Source organism: Amblyomma mixtum, chromosome 2 (assembly GCF_055824585.1).
Source record: "Amblyomma mixtum isolate Tamu chromosome 2, ASM5582458v1, whole genome shotgun sequence".
Taxonomy (NCBI): Eukaryota; Metazoa; Arthropoda; class Arachnida; order Ixodida; family Ixodidae; genus Amblyomma; species Amblyomma mixtum.
Genome location: NC_143013.1, coordinates 57,448,565 through 57,472,934, shown reverse-complemented (window position 1 = coordinate 57,472,934; position 24,370 = coordinate 57,448,565). Strand labels below are relative to the sequence as shown.

The following is a 24,370-nucleotide window of genomic DNA, read 5'->3' as shown; positions in this document are numbered from 1 at the left end:
AGGCTTTGGCAGACCCGCATTTGTTCTTGAAAGAGAAAATAAAAATTGCTCATTTATTTATTTGTTGCTGTTAAGACAGCAACAGACAGCATCTGCTGTCAAGACACAACAGTTGCTGTTAAGACAGCTTGGCCTGATGGCGCTCTTCTTGTTTTTCAGTAACACATCCTGCACTGCGGCCGCGATACATGCCATAGCCAGTCAACTAGGGTTGAGGAAGCGTATATTAACTGCTGAACATCACAATTTCGAAAGGTACGAACTTGCCTTATAGATATTTGTGCTGGATAGTGAATAAGCCCAATGATGTTATAGCTGTAAGTAAAACAGCGCTAGACACGGGACGAAGGAAGAACAACACAGCACAAGGCGCTACTAGCAACTCGATTTTTATTCCGCCAGAAGCGAAATATATATCCGGAAAGTAAGAACACAAAAACATAAAGATAAACAGTACAGACACTGAAATGCATAAAGTGCAGTCATTGCAGGTGCATGCACAAGTCACAAAGTTAGATAGCGAATTTCTTTGTCGAGTAGCTTAATGGATGGCTTGCTGACGCAGTTCTGTCCTCTCTGTTGAATGATTAGTGCCTCGAAGACTTCCCTTGCTCTTTTCGATCTATATTTCTTAATAACGCTCGTGCGGTCCAAGAAAGGTGTGCAGATGCTGTGTTGTTCTTCCTTCGTCCCATGTACTTACATATGATGTACCAACTTGCCAAAGCCTCCGCCTTAAGTCATTTATTTATTTTTTATTTATTTATTTAAATACCCTAAAGGCCCAAGTGGGCATTACATAGGGGGGGGGGGGGGGGAGGGCATGAAAACAACACAATACAGATTATTGGCACACAGTAGTTAATAAATACAAAGAATAACTATATACAAATTGCAAGTACACATCACTGCAGTCGCTGAAAGATACATAGGTTGAGCGTATAAGACAATGCTTCGACAATACTGAAAATATCACTGTGAATTTTGTAGGCCAAGGTGCGATGAAAGTTTTGTTTGGAAATGTGATAACTCCGTTTCAGAAACTATGTCAGCCGGTAATGAGTTCCACTCTGCCATAGATAATAGTAAGGGTGATGTTTGATATTTCAGTGTTCGTGCGAAGATGGGTTGCACTTTGTGGGAATGATCAGACCGGGATGAAACATGATGGGCAGGGGCGATGCGATCAGCTGTGAACGGGGAGCCATCGTAGTACAAGGAATGAAAAAACGATAAACGAGAGAACTTGCGTCGAGTGATAAGGTCGGGAATACTGATAGTTTGCTTCAATAATGACACACTTTCATACGGTGAGTATGAAGAAAGGATGAACCTGACAGCTTTATTTTGCACAGACTCAAGACGGTTAATATAGCACCGCTCATCTATGCCTCATGGCACTTAATTTTTTAAAACTCCCGACGAGCTAGTTATCGGCTCGAAAATGGTTTAGCAATGCGCGATGAGCTTGTGGTTTTTTGCTGCCCGTGAACTACGCTGCCAGCAATGCAGCACAACAGCAAGGAGGCGCAGTGAAAAATGATCCAGCCCAGCTAATTAAAAGCTAATTAAATTTCCAAATCTTTGTTTTCAAATCAGAGGAACCATGAGATATTTGAGGGCACGAAATCATGATTGTTTATGGAGTAACTGACGAGCGTATGAGCTTGCGGGAAAGGCTGATTGTAAGTGTGACCATAGGAGAAACCGTCTCTCCCACACCGTGTAGAAACAGCAGTAGAAGCGTGCAAGAGGTCAACAGCAGGGTAATAGTGATTCCTTCATCGCTAAGCAGGCTGTGCCTGAAGAAGCAGATCGAGAGGCCGGCGAACGCAGCTATTTATTTTATTTATTTATACATGCTGCAGCGCAATGGAGCAGGAGTGGGTACGACTATACATGTATGCAGACATACAGTGCGGTGTTCAACATTAGAATGTGCTGAAAATAAAAATAAACAAAATACAAACTGCATTTACTAATCTATTAACCTATTAATCTGTGATTGTGTATATGGATTCTAAACTACCGAAGCATAATCTAAATCTGGGCGTATTAGTGATTTATACATTAATAGCTTTATGTCTACTGGGGAGTTAGTTAATGTTTGCCGCAGAAAGCCTTTTAAACTTATTTGTTAGAGATATGATAAATGTGATTAGTTCATGACAAGTTATGCGCGCAAACGACTCCAAGATATGTTAACGCGCACACACTGCTTAAGGTACGGCTATTGAATGAGTAACCAAAAATCGACGACGATTCATTAGAGAATGACAATGGGACAGATTTATCGAAGTTAATGTTGATCTGCCATATACTACACCAAGTACAAAACCTAGCAAAGGACTCTTGTAGGCTAGAATGATCATTAGAGCAATTAATCACCGCTTAGAAAACTCAGCCATCAGCGTAACGACGAATGTTAGAAGAAATGTCGTTAGGTAAATCTCTTATGTATATTAGAAAATGTAATGGCCCGAGGACGGAGTCCTGAGGAACCTCTGGTGTGACATTAACTGGAGCAGGGTCAGTAGAGCTGTAAGAAACAAACTGGGTGCGATGTAATAGGAAACTAGAAATACAGTTAACTATGTGAGGATTATTTAGCATAGCATTAAGTTTAGCAACAAGTTTATTTCCGCAAGAAGTTTAGTTCCGCAAGAAGTTCAGAGCATGTTTAGTGCGGTCACAGTAGTTGTGGTCAGGGAAGAGGCAGAAAAAGAAGCGGGGACGAAATTACGTGACATTCGTATGCCCATTGAAAATTCCCGACAAAATCCCGATAGTATTCCGGACCGAACTGATGCTTGCCTAATTCAAAGCAGATTAAAGATCACTACTATAACTTGCGCTTCAGCTAGTTCACTGCACTAATAGCCAGGAAGATATTCTGCATATCTTTACGCCCAATTTGTTTATTTTCCCAATAACTGTACAGTCAGAACACAATTTTACTCAGTAATGAAAACGAGAAAAACCTTGGTTAGCAGGCTTTATTCGAAGTATAGCCCCCCCCCCCCCCCCCCCCCCTCACCCCGGCCATAAAAGAAAAGTTCAGAACTGTCAGCCGCATGGGCCGTAATAAATTCTTGCCATGAGGGCGTACGACATTCAGGACGTCATTTGATGCAAAGCAAAGGTATATTTGCCGCGATGATGCGGCAAAGCACACTAACAGTTCCTTCAACTGTATGCTTTCAATAGTTAACCTAGGCTGACCAAAGTATCCCTGCAGACAACGAGGGTATCGCATTTGATTCATATAACGGACTCAGGGCTCTTATAATTTTCACGGTATTTCACATCATACAGGCTAGCGGTTAAGAATGTACCGCTTCGTTACTCGAGAATGAAACTCACACGCTGTTAGGGTGTTAACGTTGCGCACTCAGCAGTGCCTTTTTTTGCGAATTTAAGCGGAGTTTTCATGAAAACCGATTGGTAGAATCATATCCTAAAGGAGTGCTCATTTGCCTTTCTCACAATGCTTCCACTGGGCGGATGCAGGCATCAATGGTCGCACAAACATGGAGGTACAGGGGCGATGGAAAGAAACGCGAACAGAGCGGAGCATGTAGGCGCTCCGCTGTTCGCATTTTTGTTCTTCGCGCTTTTCCTTCAGCGGTAGCAAAAAGACGCTAGAGTCGTCCGTGATGTATTCTGACTCTTTTTTACCCCCCAGGTAAAAGTGCGTTCAAAAGAAATTCGAACACCGGAGCGCGTAGGCTCCGCGCTGTTCTCGTTTGCTTCCATCGCGATAGTACGTGTCTCTCAGGGAAATGGCTGCGGCATTTAATTGCTTCAGCGAACTCGATATTTGTGGAATTTTTCCTCGACAGGTTCTATCGTGGAAACAAACCGAGAGGCAGCGATCACTGCCTAGCCGTGTGGTCTACAGCGCTGGCAGATGTTTAACAGGTGGCATGTTTTATCTGTGTGTACAGGGTTATATGTATGTATGCGTATGTGTGTGGATGTGCATGTATACGTACGTACGTGCTATTGGGGACAAAATCATTCAGGACCCAGGAATGCATTCGCGGTTGATAGCTCTGTTATTAGCGGGTGGCTCTAGGCAGCACTTGTGAAGGTGAAGGCCGCACTCACGAGCTCCAATTTGTGGAGTCGAATGTAGAAAAACAAGGTGATCATGGGCGGACCTATCACGGGGACACCTATTCGCGTATCCTGGAGGTTTTTCCTACGATTGTATGGGCAGCAGCCATCAATTTCAGCTGACTGTTCCAACCGGCAGAGGCATAGAAAGGGAAGTAATTAGAACAGAAATAGAGAGGTTGGCTGGTAGTGACGTGTTCCTGGCCTGTTACACCAAACAGGGGATAGGGGAAGCGAAGGAAAGGGCGAGGAGGAGTTCGAATCTAGGATTATGATGTCACAATACAATGAATTGCAAGGGGTGATAAGGACGACAGAGGTGTCCGTGCACACACTGACTGGCACGCGATCTCGCGTAGATTCTGTGCGTAGCACACGCAATCCATGTCTAATTGGAAAGGGTTTTGAAATAGGTTCCCGGCTCATGAGTAACCGTGCAATCGAACATTTTTGTTCGGAGCGTTCCAACGGGCTTTCTGCTGCGTTAAGTACGAATATGACGCAAGGCTCCTTATAGCCGGTGTTCTCGCTAAACCAACGGCACACTCTGGCCAAGGCCGCGGCCGGGGTTGCCAGGGAACGAACACATTGAGCAATGTTTTTTTTGCTTGTTTCTTTCATGCAATCGCGTTAGAAGCCCCACGGGGCCAAAATGCGTCGCCGGTCATAAATTTCGCTTATTGGCTAGAGGGAAGTTACGTCACCAGATCGGAGCGTTCCCATTGTCTGGAGGGAGTGATGTCATCAGACGAGAGCATTCCCATAGGCTGAAGAGATGTGACGTCACAAGGCCGGAAGTGACGTCACTTGAGGTAAATGCATCAACACGTACTAATACTATCGCATTGCTAACACATAATGAAATTAGGTGTCCCTCTGAATTTTTTTCACACTCCGTATAGCTCCGGTGAACTTCCTGGCTTAATTAGCGCAGGCTCGCATTCGCCCTGCTCTGATTCACATTGTTTTCAAGGCTTCGTTAAGCAAGACCACTTTCACACAACTGCGGCATGCCAGTTCGAACACAAACCCACGCTCGCTGGTGTGAAAGCAGACGACAGAGGAAAATACGCACACTTGCCAGTATGTGCGCCCACTAACGCACAAACTCTCGGGAAATCAGCACATCACCGGCACACACTCGCACGCACCTGTTGCCGCCCAGGCTGCGACGCAATAGCTGAGCACCGACGCGACCCCGCTGGGATCCGCATTTCGATTTAGAAGAGAGACGCGCTCGCAGGCATGGCGGAAACTCTGCTTGCGCATGGTACTAGCGTGCTGCGGAAAGATTAGCTTGTGAGCTTACAGTGCTTACACAGCCCCGTTGAGGCGGAGGTGTTACACCTCGTCGGAACAGCTGAACTTCGCACCGCAGTTCACAGTAAGTGTCCCAGGAAAGAAGTGCGCTGTCTTTGCAGTTTTAATTGCTGCGCTCTGAATCTGCAATTCAATAAGATTTTTCTTTCGCTTTTTTTTACGAATTGATCGCAAATGACTTTGCCATGCCCGCTATTCATCTGCATTGCCTCTTATCACCTGTTGCGTTTGAGAAGGCAACGATATAGGTTGTCACGGAGCCTGGCTTCAGACGATCATAATGCACACTCTGGTATAGCTCTGTTCCATTTGTTCTTTATTGTTTTGGCATTGGTATCGTATCAGGTTGTTTTGTCTTCGAATGCGTTTTCTTTTCGCTTTTGTATTATGACAGTTGTTTTCTTTAATTTAGTATTTAGGTGCCCTTGTTGCAGTTTCTATCATGCTGTTTAAGCACTTTTTATTCTGGCCGTTGTACAATAATTATCTGTTTAAAATTTGTCCTACACTTTCCTCTCTCTATCTTTTTGTGCTTTTGTGCCTTGAACTTCGCGCTGCATTTTTATTTATTCATTTCGTAATAATATTGTCTCTACCCTTATGGATTCCATTTTGGACCCCTCAAAGTATTATGATGAATAAAAAAGAGGAGCAGAAAATTTTCGTGCCCTCTGTGTTTTATCGTGCGGATGATATGCGACTTTTTGGGGGCCAGTGAGGGGGAAATTTGGCGCATATTGTACATGGTCCATAGACTGAATTTCTATTGTCAACCAGCGTCTGTTTATGTCGTTTTCATGGAGCTCCATTTCGGTCCTCGTCTGTTCTTTGTTTCTGTTAATACTGCACTCTGTTCATGAGTGCCCTTTCATGAGTAGTCTCAAGTTGCTAGTGAAAAGTAGACTTGATTTTATCGGTCAACTGTTGTGTCCATTTCCTTGAGATTCTCTGCGCAGTGATGAACGAAAAAAATCTAGGGAAGTGGCACAGTGCAGACCATAGTTTTATTTTGTTAAAGAACTGCTACAACTTTTAAGACTTCAAAACTTGGAACTTTCATTTTGAAAGCTTTGTAGTTTCGCAAGACCAACAATATCAAACTATCCACTGTGCTTGCTAGTACGTCAAAAGTGCATGAAGTTGAATTTGGCAGCTTTACCGTTAGTGAACGTTTGAACATGTGCGTCGTAGTCTCATCATCAACCTAACTACCGGTTAGTGGGGGACAGAGGTCTCTCCCATGTCCCTCCAAATTAATCCTGTCATGTGCGCAGTGATGAACGGAAAAAAATCTAGGGAATCTTTAAACTGGAACCGTGATGCAGACCATAGTTTTATTTTGTTAAAGAACGGTCACAAACCGTAAGGCTTGAAAACTTGAAAGTTTCATTTTTAAAGCTCTGTAGTTTCGCAAGTCCAGCAATATCTAACTATCCACCGCACTTGCTAGTATATTCAAAGTGAATGAAGTTGAATTTATCAGCTTTACCGTTTGTTAACTTTTGAACACGTGCGTCGTAGTTCTCATCATCAGCTTAACTATCACTTAGTGGAGGACAGACGTCTCTCCTGTATCCCTCCAAATTAATCCTGTCATGTGCCAGCTGCGGTTAGTTATTTCCGCAAACCTACTATTCTCGTCCGCCATCCTGACGCTCTGCTATTTCCTGGTGCGCTTGCTTTCTCTTGGAATTCTTTTGTCCCAAGGGACCATACTGCTTATTTTCCAGTCGCATTACCCGCCTCGTCGATGTTCATTTCTATGCGTGAACTTTTCGTGAGTTCGTGCGTGAATTTCCGCTCACTTACTTCAGCTTGAAAATCTTTTATCGAAAAAATAAAGACGTAAAGCAGAATCAAATTTAAGATTACTTCGTCGGCGTGAAACGCCTAGCAGGTGTAATTTAAGTAATTTTAGCATCTGTACTCACCGCGGAGATTTAGCTGTAAAAGCAAAATCAATAAATTCTTCCCGCTACTAGCAGGTCAGGCTATGGAACCGAACGAGCATCGAAAAGTTTTGCGTAATATGAAGATGAAAAGTTAAAAAAAATTGTAGAGTTTCAAAGTCCACGGCATTCGATATTTTTTAATCAAATATTCGGGACGTAAATCAAGTTTCGGCCTCATAGCCACTAGATTTTTCCGTTTGGGTACATGAAGGGCTTACACGCAGTGTTATTTTTTTTTACAATGTTATTTATCGCCTCAGGACATAAAGGGAGTTGCGAAGGCAAAAAGAAAAAAGAAAAATGGAGGAGAGGGGGTTAAATGAATGAAAAAAGGGGGCTGCCGCGTGAAACCATTCTCTTCATGTGGCATTGGTTTCTATCAACAGAATTTTATGTCTTAGATTTCTCGGCTTTTAAATAACCCGTAGCTCTTGAAGGAAGAAGAACGCGCTGGTTAGGCATTCTCTTAACTCCGGGAAAGACAAGAGTTCCGGTCTATTTGCTTTTCATAGCGATGCAGAGAGAAAGCGGGCCGTGGCATCGCCTAAGTCAATTAAACAAAAAAGCGAGTAAAAATAGAATAAAATAAGAAAGAAGCCTTTACATAACACTGATCATCATCGAGCCATGACGGAAAGATGAGAGAAGAGGAGATGATGAAAAGGTATATAGAATACAGATACGTACCAGGCACGATCTGGCACGTGGCTTATAATGTGGTTTAAGCCATGGCTTCGCAGCTAATCGTGTGTCTGGGCGCTACACACGCACCTGCAGTTCAGTGCTAATATGCACCACAAACAACGTAAAGCTCGCAGGTTAACACTTTACAGGATGGATGAGTAGCTAAGTGGCACTCGGTTGAAGGGTATGAATTCACGGCCCCGAATCACTGCCGCGAGACTGCATTTCTTCAGAGGCAAAATGCAAAGCCTTTGATGTGTAGTGCGATTTTTGGTGCGCTTAAAGAGAGCTTCAAGGGACCGAAATTAGTCCCGAGCCCTCCACTGTTTCCTGCCTCTTATTAGGGGTTTAGCTTTTGCACTTAAAAATATACCCCGTACGCAGCAACTAAATATCATTCCGAGCAATTGAAAGTAATTACCTCTTTATCGGTTTTTCTTTCCGCCACACTTGTGGGAAGACTGGACATGTAGCACGGCAAAACACGACAGCTTGAGAATAGGAGCCAGTGAGCAGCTTGTGGTTTACTACGAACATATGGGTGCTACGTCGTGACTTAAAAGTTATAACGAAAACGATAACACTATACGACAAAGGGAATCACCCCGAAATTAGCACTACACTCAAGCAATTTTGCGTCTGACTTCTTAGGACTGTTCGAAACCTGCTGAAACGAACGGTCTTTTCAAAAACAAAATGCGCGAGTTCAAATCAAATCAAATCAAATCAAGTTTATTTCACATTTACAGTACATGGTTATGGGGTATATACATCAGGAGGCCCAAAAGTCGAGACTGCAAATAGGGCCTCCTGTTAGTTGATACTAACATAGATACCCACTATCACTGTAAGCGAAAAGCAGGCATTGCCATTGTTCAACACCTCGCTTAAACGTCTTAGCAACAAAATAAAAAGGCCGTTTCGCTCTGATAGAAGAACAACCAATTCTCATGGCAGGGGTATTACGCTGCATAAAAGTAGTTAAAATCACTTACTAACAAAACAAAGCGCTTCTCTATTAATGAGGTCTGCCCATCATGATAAAAAAATCACCTCAAAAAATTTGGAGTATGATTCACGCCAAACGTTCGCTGGCATTAGAAGGAACGTTTTATCTCAGAACGGTCCGATTCCTGACGGTGAAACAGCCGAAGCGCTTAACCTTACATTCAGCTCCCTGTTCTCGCATGAACCCGCTAACACTTTAGCGGATTTTCTTCACTACGATCACGCAGTTATGTCTGACATCACTTTAATTCTTCCGGTGTCGTGAAAATCATTGACTCGCTAAACCTTACACCTGCATTAGGTGCCCGTGGCATCAGCTCAAAAGTACTAAAACATGCAAAGAAACGCTGTCAGCGTAATTTATACTATATTCTTCTGCAATCATTGCCTTCAGGAGTGGTGCCGGAAGAGTGGAAAGTAGGCGAGGTTGTTTGAGGTCCGGAAATAGGTCTTCTACCATTCCACTAAGCAGCGTTTGTTTGAAGCTAACAGAACAAGTGCTGTACTTCCGCATAGTAAAATTCCTAACATGTGTAAACTTTTTCATCCTAATCAACACGGCTTTCACAAAGGACTCGCATGTGATACTCAACTAGCTTTATTAATTAACGACACAAGTTCTAAACCGTATTTAAAAATTCCGGTAGATGCTCGTTTCTCGGATTTCGAAAATGCCTTCTTAAAGTTCCCAATCAACGACTCTACTTAAAATGTGAAAGTTACTAATTAGCTCCTTTTATCAGGCTGAATATGCAATTTCCTTACTAACCGAAAATAATTTGCGTACACTAAAAATTCAGGGGGCACTTTGACTGTCTAAAGTGGGTAGTGGCGGAAGCGTTTTCCGCACCACCTTCGCTGTTTCTGTGGCACTGGTGGCGTCACATATAATTGAGTACTAATTACAAAGTGATGAAAAATCACTAATTAATGGATAATTACTGATTAATGCCTGAATACTAATTAACTGCTAATTAATGACGCTTAAGCTTCGCCTTTAAGAGTGGAACGCGACAGCGCGTTGTAGCGCTGCCAGGGAGTCCACGGAACGCCACCACCCGTTCGGCGCGATGCCTTACCCTTTGAACGCAACGCTTTTTGAGGAAAGGAAATGGAGCCGGAGTACCCGGGTTCGAACCCGACCGCGGCGGCCGCGTTTCGATGGAGGCGAAACGCAAGAGGCGCCCGTGTGCTGTGCGATGTCAGTGCACGTTAAAGATCCCCAGGTGGTCGAAATTATTCCGGAGACCTCCACTACGGCACCTGTTTCTCTCTTTCTTCTTTCACTCCTACCTTCCTCCCTTCCCTTACGGCGCGGTTCAGGTGTCCGCCGATATATGTGAGACAGATACTGCGCCATTTCCTTTCTTCAAAAACCAATTTACAATTTACAGTAATTCTCTGTCATCTCGGTGGACACCTGAGCCGCACCGTAGAGGAAGGGAGGAATTGGGAGTGAAAGAAGATAGATAAAGAGGAGCCGTAATGAAGAAAATGAAAATTGTATTTGAGGAAAGGAAATTACGCAGTAACTGTCTCACAAAATACAGGGGGGCACTTTTTTGACCTAAAGTGTGGTCACTGATGTGTGGTTAAGATGTTAAGCTTCGCCCCTAAGAGTGGAACGCGACAGCGTCTTGCAACGCTGCCAAGGAGTCCATAGAACGCCATCGCCCATTCGGTTCTACGCCTCGCTCGTCGGTAAATTGGTTTTTGAGGAAAGGAAATGTATCTGTCTCTCATTTGTCGGTGGACACCTAAACCTCGCCGGAAGGGAATGGAGGATGTTGAGAGTGAGTGAAGACACCGTATTCACTAGACGCGCCTTTGTTCATTCCAAACCATCGAGCTGGCATGGCGGAGTCCAATAAAGAAAAAAAAAAGCTGGCATGGCGGAGTGGATAGCATGCTCGTCTCTCACGCCGAAGACCGGGGTTCGATTCCTGAGCTCGACCAATTTCTTAATCGGTTTTATTTATTTATATGGCCTGACTAGTAAAGCTAATTAGGCTAATTGGGTAATTAATCAATTAACTAAGCTCAGTTCCACTTACTTGGAGCATCACTATACGATCCCTTCAATTGGTTGCATGGTTACTAGCCAAAGTACAATTGGCCCCGTTTGAAATTCGCGCACTGTGACGTCACGACCGTTTCCACCAATTGAAAAGCGTGACATTTTCTGTCGACAACTGCTGCTTACAACGATGAGACATTAAAGGCTTCCGCCTTAAAATACTCGCATCCACTTGCTCTTCAGTCCTCTCCAGTGTCTCCCAAGCACTGTACTCGGACCCTTGCTCTTTCGAATCTACGTTAGTGACCTGTCCAATAATACAGCTTCTGATATCCGCCTGTTCTCAGACAACTGCATAATCAACCGTTCCATCATTAACAGTTGACTCTCGAATACTTCATTATTACCTTAAACGTGTTGAAACCTGGTGGAATAAATGGTCAATGTCCTTAAACACCAATAAAACGTCATTGCTCTTTTTTCACCGACGCCAGCACTATCATTCCACCAAGTATGTCATATGTGGCTCCGAAATATAATTTGTTCAGTGATATAAACACCTCAGAGTCACCATTTCTAACATACTTATTTGGTCTGCACATGTAACAACGAACATTACTAATGAAGCCATTTGCACTCTTGGTTACCTCCATAGAAATTTGTGACTCGCCTCTGCCTCGGTAAAAACGTTAGCTTAGCTGACATTTGTGCATTCTAAATTATGATACGCATGCTCGGTCTGGGATCCTCATCAAACTAAGCTTTCCAGCACGCTCGATAAAGTTGAAAATCATGCAGCCAGATTTATTTCTTTTGGACTATTCTCATCACTCCAGCGTCAATGCACTGAAAGCACAGGTTGACTTTACTAACCTCGAGCTGAAACATTGCGTTTTTAGACTTTGCCTCTTTCACAAACTTTACCATGTATCACTTGATGTTTCAGTCATTTTGCCAGCTTATCGGTTGTCAGACCGCACCAGCCATCCCAAAGCCGTTTACCCTACTCCTGCACACACAACTCATCTTCACGAATGTTTCGCGAAAACTGCTCGAGTCCGCAAAAAAAAAACATTCCAATCGACTATGTGCACCATCTACTGAAGCTGAAGGCTACCATCGAATCTTACTTCATTTAAACATTCAACCCATATCACCTGCAATATCACTTTCTGGGGTATTTAGGTACGGATAATAAATAAGTTATAGATAATAAGTAAATTATATAGATAAATAAATTATGTTTTCTTCAGCCAGGTACTAGCTAGGTTATCAGCAAACTGAATGCAGTTGTTTCCCTTGATCCACAATTTGGGACGGCACTTGCTATTCTCATAAATGCCATTCCCTTCTTCATTTTAGTGAGACACCATGGAATTCCTGTACATATCGGATACCCTGAAATTTGCAACTCTTGGCTGTGCGCTTCTGGGCGGCGTGGAACTCCTAAAGTCAAAGAAGTCGCCATCAAGAAAGCCAGCCATCTACAGCCTCATGGACATAGCATATCTGGTAAGACGTCGCGAATGTGACAAACATGGGAGCAGAATGATTAATGTGCAAGTATGCATCTACGCCCGCAGAAAGGAAGAAAAAAGATATAGAATAAAAATAAGATTTAGCTAAACTTCTATCTTTCCCCCTTTCAAGACCGCTACAGTTAAGTAATTGAAGACAGGTTATAAAGGTAACGCCTAGCAGGATGCACTCTTGTCACCTTTCCTCTGTGTAGAGCACGTCTTCACGCAGCTTTATCTTTCTTTAATCGAAGCTGCGGTAGCGAAACCTAAGTGAATATACGTGGTCCAGCGTTGATTAAAAAGATCGCCGTTCTTGCATTTCATTGAGGCTTAAGCCAACGACATGTTAGTCCGAAATTCGCAAATTTCTAGCGAAGTCTGCTGGTTATTGGAGTGTCATTGAAAATTAACATAATAATCGACTTCGTACAATCAAGTCTGTCCTACACTTCCAGGAAGCTGTTCAATTTGAGATGTCCTACGTTTCTCCTCCGGTTCGTTTTTGGGTGGAAACGACCATGCTAAGCTGGCGTTAGAAAGTGGGGGACCTTATTCAGTTTCAGTTTATTAATGAAATTTTATAGTTAACGCCATCAGCAATAATCGTACAGATGTTGAAATTAGGTGCTTCAAAGTGAAAAAAACATTTAAACGACGAAGGATAAACGCAATTCTATATTGCAAGGGAGAACAAAAGAAAGAACCAAGTATTGAATCGCATAAAAAGAAATACAGCAAATGTAGAAGATGGCACGCTTAATTGAAACTGCATAAGAATGGTACAAAAATGAATAGCATCACATATCGACGCACTGAAACTGAAAAGCAGAAATGAAAATCATAAAAAAAGAAACAGAGAATACCGAATACGGTATGTTAAAGATGAAACTGAATAAAAGTGATGCATAAGAAATCCTGAACAGGAGTCAAGTCACATATCAAGACATCCACAGGCCATAGCATTGAATAAAAAGTGTGACAAAGTGTCGTCAAATCACTTATAATAAAGTGATCGCAAAAAAACACCTGAAGTCAAGTTCAAATATGTGTAGTGATGATGCAGATTTTATTAAAAGAGTAATAATAAAAACCCAAGTAGTTCGCCCGTTAGAAGATTCGCAACTGACCGGCGTCTGTGCTGGGCAGATTTAAACAGATCTCCTTGATCATACGAGTTGCGGAACACCGCTTCAGAACCTGACCTGACCAGACCAGCAGATGGTGGCGGCAGCTAGGAGCGGCAGATGAAGACTTTAGCTGTCTATCGTCATTAACTTCAGACGTCTTTGTGGTCTATGACAAATATGAACTTTTGTTCCTGCATCTACTTCACACTGATTTTATCACCAGGTGCCATCGTGGTTGTTAACCATCTCGGAGTTTGTAGCTTGTATACAGTGTGTATTACTGCCGACAGGCGTCGCGACGCTCTGCTAACGTCGGAGTTTTGGCCCAATCGGACTGCCGGATTTCAAAAGCATTCGCAACTGGTGTGACCAGAGAAATCTGCGTTTTGAAGACTGACTGATCAAAGCCGCCTGTCGTTTTCTACAGAGCGGCAATGAAGTAAAATGTAGTGCCTGTGGAGCGTCGCCAAAATAATCATGAAGAGTCGGGTTATGGGTGCTGAACTTTAGGACGTATTTTTTGCTCCTTTGTGCGTGTGTTTACGCGTCCACGCGTGTGCGGCTCATGTTTCAAGAGGGCAAAAAGAAGGCTTCGATAAAAAAAAAGTTTATCGCAGCTGCAGTGTGACGTGCTCTTGACACAAAATACCGCTCCGGTATAGTGTTCTGCAGCCGGATGCAATAGACCTGCCGACCTGTTTTTGCGAACACGAGGCTCATAGTCGCCATTTGCGTCGACGGGTTGACGAATTCTCGTGATTCTTAGAGAGCTGTGTGCATGCCTACATACTTTTCCAACTGCAGTGAATATGAGGATACTCTTCCATCCGTACCAAGAAACACAACAGATTTTCCGGCAGTATTTTGTAACCTGACGGCAGGAATTCTTGTAGTAACAACAAGATATTTCGTAGGACTGTGTAGTTGCCTGTCGTAACGACAGAGTCAGTTCTGTCGCGACAACAGAAAGCTTCGGAATAATACAGAAAAATCTGTAGTAACGACAAGGCGACCAAATTTTTTTGTCGTATTTTGGGTGCGGGTCTGTCGTATTTTTGTATTGGGATTGCACACGTTACATGGCTTCAAGCTAGGAACATCCCCATTCAGAAGGATCCCACCGAGCAGCGCAAATTGATGTTGTGTAGACGGCTCCACATCTCTTCCGAATTTAAAATGATTGCACAATCTACGCACAACTCCAAATGAGCCATTTTTAATATTTTATCACAAATATGAATGCGACGGTTTAAACTGCATACAGTCACCCGTTTCCTCAATACTGTCACAACGTTAACTAGTTTTTTTTTCTCCGTCTGTCTTTCTGAAGGAGCCGTTCTTCAATCATTTCGGTGTACACATCTCTCTCGTATAGCTGACTTCTGCGTTCCTGCAGCCAACGACAATCACCAAGTTTTTAGTTCCGCACTCGTCGTTTCAGTACAGTAATCGTCGCTGTTTGGATCCGTACGGCTTATATGCACTGAGACTGCGATGTGCACGGCATGGTATGTGCTCGTGGATGTACTCCAACCAATGTTTTCTTATCCTTGAGAACCGTCACTTCCCCTTGGCGCGTTCTCCAAGTGGTCTCCTTTAGTGCCTAACACTCTCCCTCTTCTCATAGTCGACTGATAGTCGCTGCTGTTTGGCCCGCGTTTGCGGTTGGACTCGCAACTACTCTCCGCTGCAACCACAAAGTCCAAGAAATGGCGCTCTTTTTTTTAATGTCAGCCAATTTGCGTAAGAAGTGGTAACCTTGGAAAAAAACGCACCAAACATTCGCTTCCAAAGGTTTCAGTTTATGGGCTTAAAACATCCTTAAACTCTCAGTGATGGTGAAGGTGCGTAGCAATGTCGAACTTTTGAGATTATGTTAAAAGGGTGTCTTTTTTAGTAGCGAGAAGATACGCGAATACATGAGTGATGTACGGCAAGCTCAGGCTCGAAAGATTTTGATGCCCTTCGAGAAGAAGCTCTAAAAAGTAAGCTTGAAGGTGTTCGATGTAAGAGGTTCAGAAAGCATCGAAAGCATCTACGTCGACTTCGTCCGCTTCTGTTCTTTGGACTGGGCAGTGCGCATTGTCTTCTTGGCTGCTTTTGCGACTTGACGAGCCACCGCCGTCAACTGCTTCTCTTATCTCAGCTGAACACTGCACTCGGCGTCCTACGCCGCCTTTGCAGCTTTACGTGCTGCCGCCTTTGAAGCTTTACGGGCTGCTGCCTTCAGCCTCTTCACTCTTTCGTGCGGGGGAGTGCTCTCAGCATCCCTCGCTGTTCACTCTGCTTGACACTTCGCCATGTTAACCCGTTTTCTTTTGCCGCTTTCGCACATTTGTGTGCGGCCATATAAAGCTGCTGTTGCCTACATACGCCCTTTTGTACTCTGGCGTCAAAGCCTAGAAAGCATGTCCTGTCTAGAATGTGCTCCCTACCTCTTGACTCATCCGACTTTATTCGATTTACAAGCTAACAAGCAGCGCCGAGAGTGTATGTAACAATTACAACACACCTAGAGCAAGTCCTTGCAACATAGCCGAGTAGGGTGAGTCATCGGGAAGCGAAGCTGCTCGCTTCGACCAATCGTTGGCTCGAATCGCGCTCTGAGCGTTGCTTAATGATTTTTTGTCCATCCGATCCACGAATGCAACACTGGCGCATGTTAACCCCTCGGCCTTGGATGACATACACTCCAGATAATTCGAGACTGCATGCTGTGCTAGCTTTAACGTCGTTTAGCAACACGTGGCAATACCACTACTCTAAAGCGAGCAGCGAAACCGCAAAAAAAAAAACAATCAAGCGTATTTCATCCTAGGCAGAGCAGATAGTATATGCGCCAGCATTCCATCCGTGGGCATGATGGATAAGGAAATCATACTACGCCAGCATTCCATCCCTACACATATGGACAAGGAAATAGTCTGGGTGCCTTCACTCGATGCATGTCTTTGTCTCGCATCTTTGTCTCGATTGTGCATCTGGTGATCGCTCATGCGAACGATAACCTATTACAAGATAGTCTCGGAGCAGCAGAGTAGTTAAAACACTCCCTATAACGTAATATGTTGAAACCGCCGCCGCGGTGGCCCAGCGGTTATGGCACTCGGCTGCTGACCCGAAAGACGCGGGTTCGATCCCGGCCGCGGCGGTCAAATTTCTCTGGAGGCGAAATTCTACACGCCCGTGCACTGTGCGATGTCAGTGAACGTTAAAGAACCCCAGGTGGTCGAAATTTCCGGAGCCCTTCACTACGGTGTCTCTCATAGCCTGAGTCGCTTTGGGACGTTAAACCCCATAAACCAACAAACCTAATATGTTGAAACCAACCAAAATATATTGACATGTACACATAAAACACTTAAGCTTTTTTTTTTCTGACAGCGTCTTTGTGTCGCCTTCCAGCATTCAGAATCAAGTTAGAGTTTTCAGGAACACGCCTAGGAAATGAATGTTCGGTAATTCAAATAACTTTAAAGGCCGAAGATCACGGTACGTGACCTGAAGACTGACGTTGAATTCTTCTCGAATCTTACACACCGCAGATTACGTGTGCTGGGACATGTGCTGCTCTGGTAGTGGAGGGATGCCACCTGGTTCGCATTGGAAGCTGGTGTACGGCTTGGACTCCGAAGCTATGCCTGGATCTGTTCTACGTCTGCGCGTTCTGCATCTCAACCGTAAGTTTCCTTGAAATGTTTGAGGTGCTCCACCATGCATGGGCTGAATCAGTGCCATTTTACCTCGAGCGCAAGTTGGCATGGTCTGGGTTTTGTACGGTGCTGATGAAACCACTCTTCAATATTCAGGCTCTAGAACCCCTTGTATGCAATTCGATTGGTGGGGTCTACTTTTGGAAGAATAGCTACCTGGGCGAGCGATGAGTTTCTCTACATCTGACCGATTCTTTGCGTGCGTGCGTGCGTGCGTATGTATGTATGTATGTATGTATGTATGTATGTATGTATGTATGTATGTATGTATGTATGTATGTATGTATGTATGTATGTATGTATGTATGTATGTATGTATGTATGTATGTATGTATGTATGTATGTATGTATGTATGTATGTATGTATGTATGTATGTATGTATGTATGTATGTATGTATGTATGTATGTATGTATGTATGTATGTATGTATGTATGTATGTATGTATGTATGTATGTATGTATGTATGTATGTATGTATGTATGTATGTATGTATGTATGTATGTATGTATGTATGTATGTATGTATGTATGTATGTATGTATGTATGTATGTATGTATGTATGTATGTATGTATGTATGTATGTATGTATGTACGCACGCACGCACGCACGCACGCACGCACGCACGCACGTACGTACGTATGTATGCATGTATGTATGTATGTATGTATGCATGTATGTATGTATGTATGTATGTACGTATGCGTGTGTGTATTCGCCCCCCGACGACTAATGCCTTAAGAACTTCTCATAAATAGGAGAGAAGCCAACAGCCACAGAAACCAAGGGACACAGGGGATTTTTTAATTTATTTTGTGCTGTTGTTTAATTTAGAATATTACTGAATATGTTATCGCTTAAAGATAATTGATTAGAAAAGTAGAAGAAAAAACAACCACATGCCGCCGGTGGGATCCGAACCCACGACCTCCGAATTACGCGTCCGGTGCTCTACCTCTGAGCTACGGCGACGGCTGTCAAATCTGCTTTCGGGGGTATTTATGTTTACAAATAACCTAACCTTGAGAGTGTTCATCAGCCCCACCCACGTTCTTAAGCGGCGGACGTAGCACGTCCTGAATTACCGCTGATGTGACGTAGAACGTCATCGAACGGCGAGGGTGGAAGCTGTGTGAGAACCCTGTTATGCTTCCTATGGCGTCAAGGCTGCCAGAACCGAGGCCCTCGCTAAGCAATTAAGCAAATAGGTTACTCTTGCACCCAAATGTGCACTCACATCGCACAGTAGACGGGCCTCTAGGCGGAATTCTAGAGGCTCATGCGATGTCAGTGCACGATAAAGAACCCCAGGTGGTCGAAATTCCCGGAGCCCTTCTTTACGCGTCCCTCTTGGGACGTTCAGCCTCCGCAAACCAAACCAATCATGTGATGAAGTTGTTTTCTTTGAGATAGCAATGTCGCGGTGAAGCGGCAGAAACAGCACGGTACTTTAATTTTGTTGCGGTTACACAGCTCTGAGCTGCGTATATCTTGCACTACAGTGCCACAAATATTTGGCATTATTAAAAAATACTAATATAAGTAACAGCGTTATCTTTATTACTACCAGTGCGAGAATCTGACAACTGCCACGTAATAGGTCACAACGTCATACTTTCTTAGAAGGAAGAAGAATGGGGAGCACGCAAAAAGAGAGGTGCTGTAAAAAAGCAAATGACAAAAAAAAACAGACGATAGGAACAGGGAGATGAGTATAAAAAACAGCAAGAGCACCGAGGTTCCCACAGTACAAAGAGCAAAATAAAAAAAAGCAAGTACAGCGACCAAAATAACGAACGACAGATACTGCGCCATTTCCTTTCCTCAGAAACCAATTTGTACACATCAATTACCGGAGAGAAACAGCTTGTCAGACGGAGCAGCACTTCATGTTCTCAGCTGCCAAGTAACGTTGATTGTAATTAATTAAAGGAACGACGCTAAAAGTCGTCCAGGCGAGAGGCACTATAGCGTTTGGAAACAAAACATGTACCGAGGGCAGATTCCTGCCCTGCCCTTAAAGCTCGTGGTTATGATGTGTACACTCAGATGCTTCTCACTTTATAGGGGAGCTGTGGACAACTTCGTCCAATCATTTTTATTTGTAAAAATCTGTTGATTGGCTCGGTTTGTTTCTTTTGACGTTTGTTCAGTCATGGCTGACAAAACTGAATTCAAAAAGAAAGATATTCCCGCCGCTCGACTCCGCCTCGTGACGTCGTTGATGAAAGTGACTCCGTGATTACAGAGTGGAAGAAAATGGCCATATGGCTTAGCCTCAGAGATCAGCAACAACAAGAACCACTGAAGTCATCGCAGTTTGCTTGTGAAAACCGCCAGGTGCAGTGATAAATGTATTTAATATTTTTGTCTTTTCTAGCTTAGTAAAGCTCCGTTTTCAATGGACATGTCTCGTAGTAATTAGAACGCCGTTATTTACAGATACAGGCCAATTTTACTGCGTCTTCAGTGTCCTTTTAAGGAATAGTGCTCCTCGTAGTTCCGGGAAGAAGCCGGCGCACTTGCAGTCGGTAGAGCTTTTATAATAGATGGAAAGTAAAAGGAAGCACCAATCGAATGACGAACTGGACACTGAACCACCACTCGGTGACGGAATAAAACGTTGGGAGCCACTTGGTAACTTTTCCCTTTCTGTATTACCGACAGCACCTGCTTTGCATAAGAGTTCGTTCCTGCTTTACGCAGCTAGGTCGCAGGTGTCGTAGGATCCCGGACGCTCAACACCTGACGGGCGAAAAGCCTCAATTCATAAACATGCAGCGTCTGCGACCGCTATTGTGCCTCTCGACTTATCGATTCTTTCACTTCTCTTTTATTAGTAGCTTCCTTTTCTTTGTTCGTACTGCCGCTTAAACACACACACTGCTACCGAGTCTGAGGGCGCCACTCCCACTCGTGGTGGCCGCGTTTCAAAGAAGGGAAAGCCCAAGACCGTGCGCCATGCGATTCAAGTGTTCGCTAAAGATCCCCAGGTGATCGAAATTATTTCGCAGCACTCCAATACGGCACCTCTGTATCTCTTTATTATTTAACTCCAACTTTTACCACTTCCCTCACGGCGCGGACAGGATTGCGCAAGACAACACAGTGCCTTTTGACGGATGGACAGGCAGACGGACACGCAGACAGACGGACAGGCAGACGGACAGGCAGATGGAGAGGCAGGCGGGCAGGCAGGCGGGCAGACAGGCAAGTGGGTGGGCGGGAGGGCAGGCGATGTTCGTGTTAGCTATGTTCGTGAAATGTGAAAACCATGCTAAGGTATGAGTTAAAGTAATGCCTAAATACTTAAAGGTAAGAACGAAAGACACTTCAGAATCGAAAATAACATATTTTAGAGTGGATGTGGAATTGCCTGCGATGAAAAGATTTCATGCATGCTTTCGAAGTAGTAAGATACATTAATGAATGTTTGCACCAGGTTTCGATTCGGGTTACATCTTTGTGAAGGATGTCGGCGTCAGTGCTTGAAGAAATCGGGCAGTAAATTACGCAATCGCTGGAAAATAATCGGATGTTAGAGGCAACGTTAGAGGGAAGGTCTTTAATGCAATTGAGAAAAAGCAAGTGTCCGAGCAGTGTACCTTGAGGAACACCTGAAGTAAACTATAATGGCACACTGGCTACAGTAAAAAAAACGGCTGTATTGAAACACCGACTCTTATGAGATACCGGCACTAGCAACATGGCAAGGACACTTAAGTGACAGGTAGCAGTGACTGGGTTCTAGCGATGATAGTGGCTTAATCAAGTTGCTTGTAGCAGCAGTGGTCTTAGTGACATAGTTCGTTCTCCAGACAACAGACGATAGCACAAAGGAAGAGAACGATGAGGAGAATGCTCTCGCATTTTCTCCGCATCAATTCATTTGGGCGTTCCTTAATTTTTTCTTTCCTGCTTTAAATATATACTCTTCATTTTTTTCCCCATTCCAGGCTATTTTATATGTCCTAAGCCATATTAATTTCATTTCTGGGATGGTTCGAAAAGCCAAATGCGCAGCGCCATCTCTTACGCGCCCCGTATCTAAGCCTGTCACGATAGCTTGGTCGAGAAAACCTGGCTTGGTGCCCGGCGTCGGGTAAGCACGTCTGTACAGGCGGCTGTACTTGATGTGAAGGATGAAATACAGATGCGCTGTGGCGTCCTGCTATTGCACTCAGCGGGGATAAACAACGTGTGGGGTGCAAGTCATGCGTCAGCATCATGTTTATGATTTTATTCTACTGTGCGCGAACGTTTTAGTGTAGGCCAACTTCAGTGCCAGCCATAGGGAAGCGCACTGACACGTATACAACTTCTGCTTTTTGCCCTATCTTTTTTTAACAAAGATTCACAGGTGTTGTTTTCATATTACGGTACGGACCGGAAGCTTTGCTCGTTTTGGTCGAAATGAGGAGCCCGTTTCATGCGTTTATCTACCCTGTGGTAGCGCAAGTCGGTCGGAAGTAAACATACGTAAACACACTGGGGTCAAAAATTTAGTCCGGCCACAAGGAAGAGCTCTGATTAGTCTACCGGCCGTGACCATCCGCGCTCAATGCACCCTTTACCAGCGGGATCTCAACGACTAAAGCTATCTATGGCTTGCATATTCACACAGGGACAACCATGAGTCAGTTAATACCTTGTGCTCCACGTGTGCAGTTGAGTTTTAACGTGCTGAGTTATTTTTAGAAACGCTAGCAGGAGCTCCCATGACCGTGTGCAGTCGTTGCAAGTCGCCATTCACGTAGTATGTCGCACTCATGTAGTACTTCTATCGCGCCCGCACATCGTGTGTTGATGCACCCTTGGGATGCTATACAGGGCGATTTTTTAACATTTTTAGATTTTTATTTTGAAAACAGTGAAGCATACATCGGTGCGGTCTGTGCAGATGAATTGCTCAGAAAGGTGATATGCTGATACGGGTCAATATTTAGGCTGGTAATTAACTAAAGTTAACGAATCAACTTTTATGTTTGATTAAGGGGGTAAATTATACTGCAAAACTGAGGGTCGTCAACATGGAAGGTCAGCCCTGTTGCTCAAATTTCTTAATCGGCAATGTGCTTTGAAATATGGTACGTCAAAAATACGCGTTTGAAAGCTCGTTGAGTTGGCTTTACCGCATTGCATATTTATGAACTGGCGTCACTCGCATTTGTGATGCATCAAATACTCACGCCGTTTGTATATTAGATGAAAATATGTAATGCGGGAAAGCTAACACAACGAGCTCTGATATGCATATTTTTGACGTTCGATATTTAGAACCGCAATTAGATTTGAAATAATTTAAAAACTGGGCTTACCTTCAGTGTTGACGACCTTTAGTTTCGTAGTTTAATCTTGACCCTCCACGCCCCCCAAGTCTAAATATAAAAAAGTTGATTACGTAACCTTAGTAATTTATTCGTCTAATTATCGAGCTCTAGTACGTATAATGTTCTCCTTGCCGTACAATCCACCTGCACCGACCTCACCGACCTCTTGTAGATTTTGAAATAAAAATTGAAAAAAAAATTCTCTGTATAATGTATAGAAAGTGATTTCTTAAGGTTTTCCTTCTTTATATTTATTATAGTCGCGTTACAGAATGCAAGTTTGTTCAGAAACAAAATATAGCTTTAAGCGTGACAGTGGGACGAAAAGTAAAAAAGCGCACGACTGCTTTGTGCTTAAAACATTCGGGATGTGGAGGTCTTGAAACTAAAACAGAAAAAAGTGCCTCCACCTGCAGTGCTGAAGCACAGCAGGCAGAAAACAACCGGATTTTATTGTCGGTGTGGTAAGCGACAGCAGCTTGCTACTCGAAAAAGCTTTTCTTTATTTGCCCATCTTTGGAAGCCAGCCTAGCATAGGAAGGCATGGTGCTGAGCAGCACACTGCTTGCTGCGCACACGATTTGACAAGCGCAAATCCCGTACAGCAAAGGCTGTTTGGTTTGGTTTATGGTGTATGACGGTTTAACGTCCCAAAGCGACTCGGACTACGAGGGACGCCGTAGTGAAGGGCTCCGGAAATTTCGGCCACCTGGGGTTCTTTAACGTGCACTGACATCGCACAGTGCACAGCAACGGCTGGAGGCATTTCTATAAGTGAAGTGCGCTCTTATTGGCACGAGGAAAAGTTCGTAAGTTAAAGTTGAACGGCTGTGACAAAAAAGAATAAACTTGTGGTCTTCTCAACTACGTTCGTGAATAGAAATACAATAGCGTTTGAAACTTGCCAAGTATTTCAAAGGGCCCCCTAAATTTTTTAAGTAAGCGTGCCCATGAAAATGAATTAAGGTGCATTAGTGGGAGGTGGTGGGCAGATTAAGGCTGGTTATTTGTGATCAGTGGGTGAATTAATGAGGACGAGTCGGAATTAGTGAATGGATTAAGATGAAATAGTCGGTGGATTAAAGTGTAAGAGTGGGTCGGGTTAGAATAATCTCATATGATAATCCAATGGAAAGTACTTAGACAATCTGGTCCTCAGATTTTCAAATCTAGCGGTGCTGATGATGTCCCGATTTTCTCGACCAATCAGGGGATCTTGTTGCGGAGAAACCGGATGTTTTTTGTCAGGCGACAACCTAAATGCTATAGCATTAATACTTATAATTTTCGGTTGCAATATTTTGAATAAAATGCCCGATGCTAACACAGTCGTACGCATTTTCGAGGGAATCGACGCTCGGAAATGTGCCGGGCTTAGAATGCTGGCGTCGAAATGTGAGCATATAGGCAGCCATTCAAACATGGCAGATCAGTCATCTATGCAGCTGCCGCCGGGAAGTAACGTGCGGTTATACCGCAGATAAAGCAGCTGCTAACACCGGCGCGCAGAAAAGTTCGATTTACCATAGCACTGGCTTGCTCGAGGCCAACGCTATAAAAATAGGTGCCCGAATCAAAAC

The 24,370-nt window shown here is 43.8% G+C and overlaps 1 protein-coding gene across 4 annotated transcripts in view; it reads left to right on the top strand.

Moving 5' to 3' along the window:
- The first annotated feature begins 5,258 nt into the window (after positions 1 to 5,258).
- The window catches only part of LOC149359422 (multidrug resistance protein mrp-7-like), a 70,495-nt gene continuing 51,383 nt past the window's right edge, over positions 5,259 to 24,370 (top strand). The window contains exons 1-3 of one of the 4 annotated variants that reach the window (XM_089571639.1): positions 5,259 to 5,503; positions 12,463 to 12,612; positions 17,293 to 17,427. In XM_089571639.1, coding sequence (XP_089427765.1) covers positions 12,472 to 12,612; positions 17,293 to 17,427 — 276 coding nt within the window. In that variant the 5' untranslated portion in view covers positions 5,259 to 5,503; positions 12,463 to 12,471. Of the gene's footprint in view, positions 5,504 to 12,462; positions 12,613 to 17,292; positions 17,428 to 20,549; positions 20,671 to 24,370 lie in introns of those variants that run through there. The other 3 variants (XM_089571641.1, XM_089571638.1, XM_089571640.1) reach the window with 3 other exon arrangements.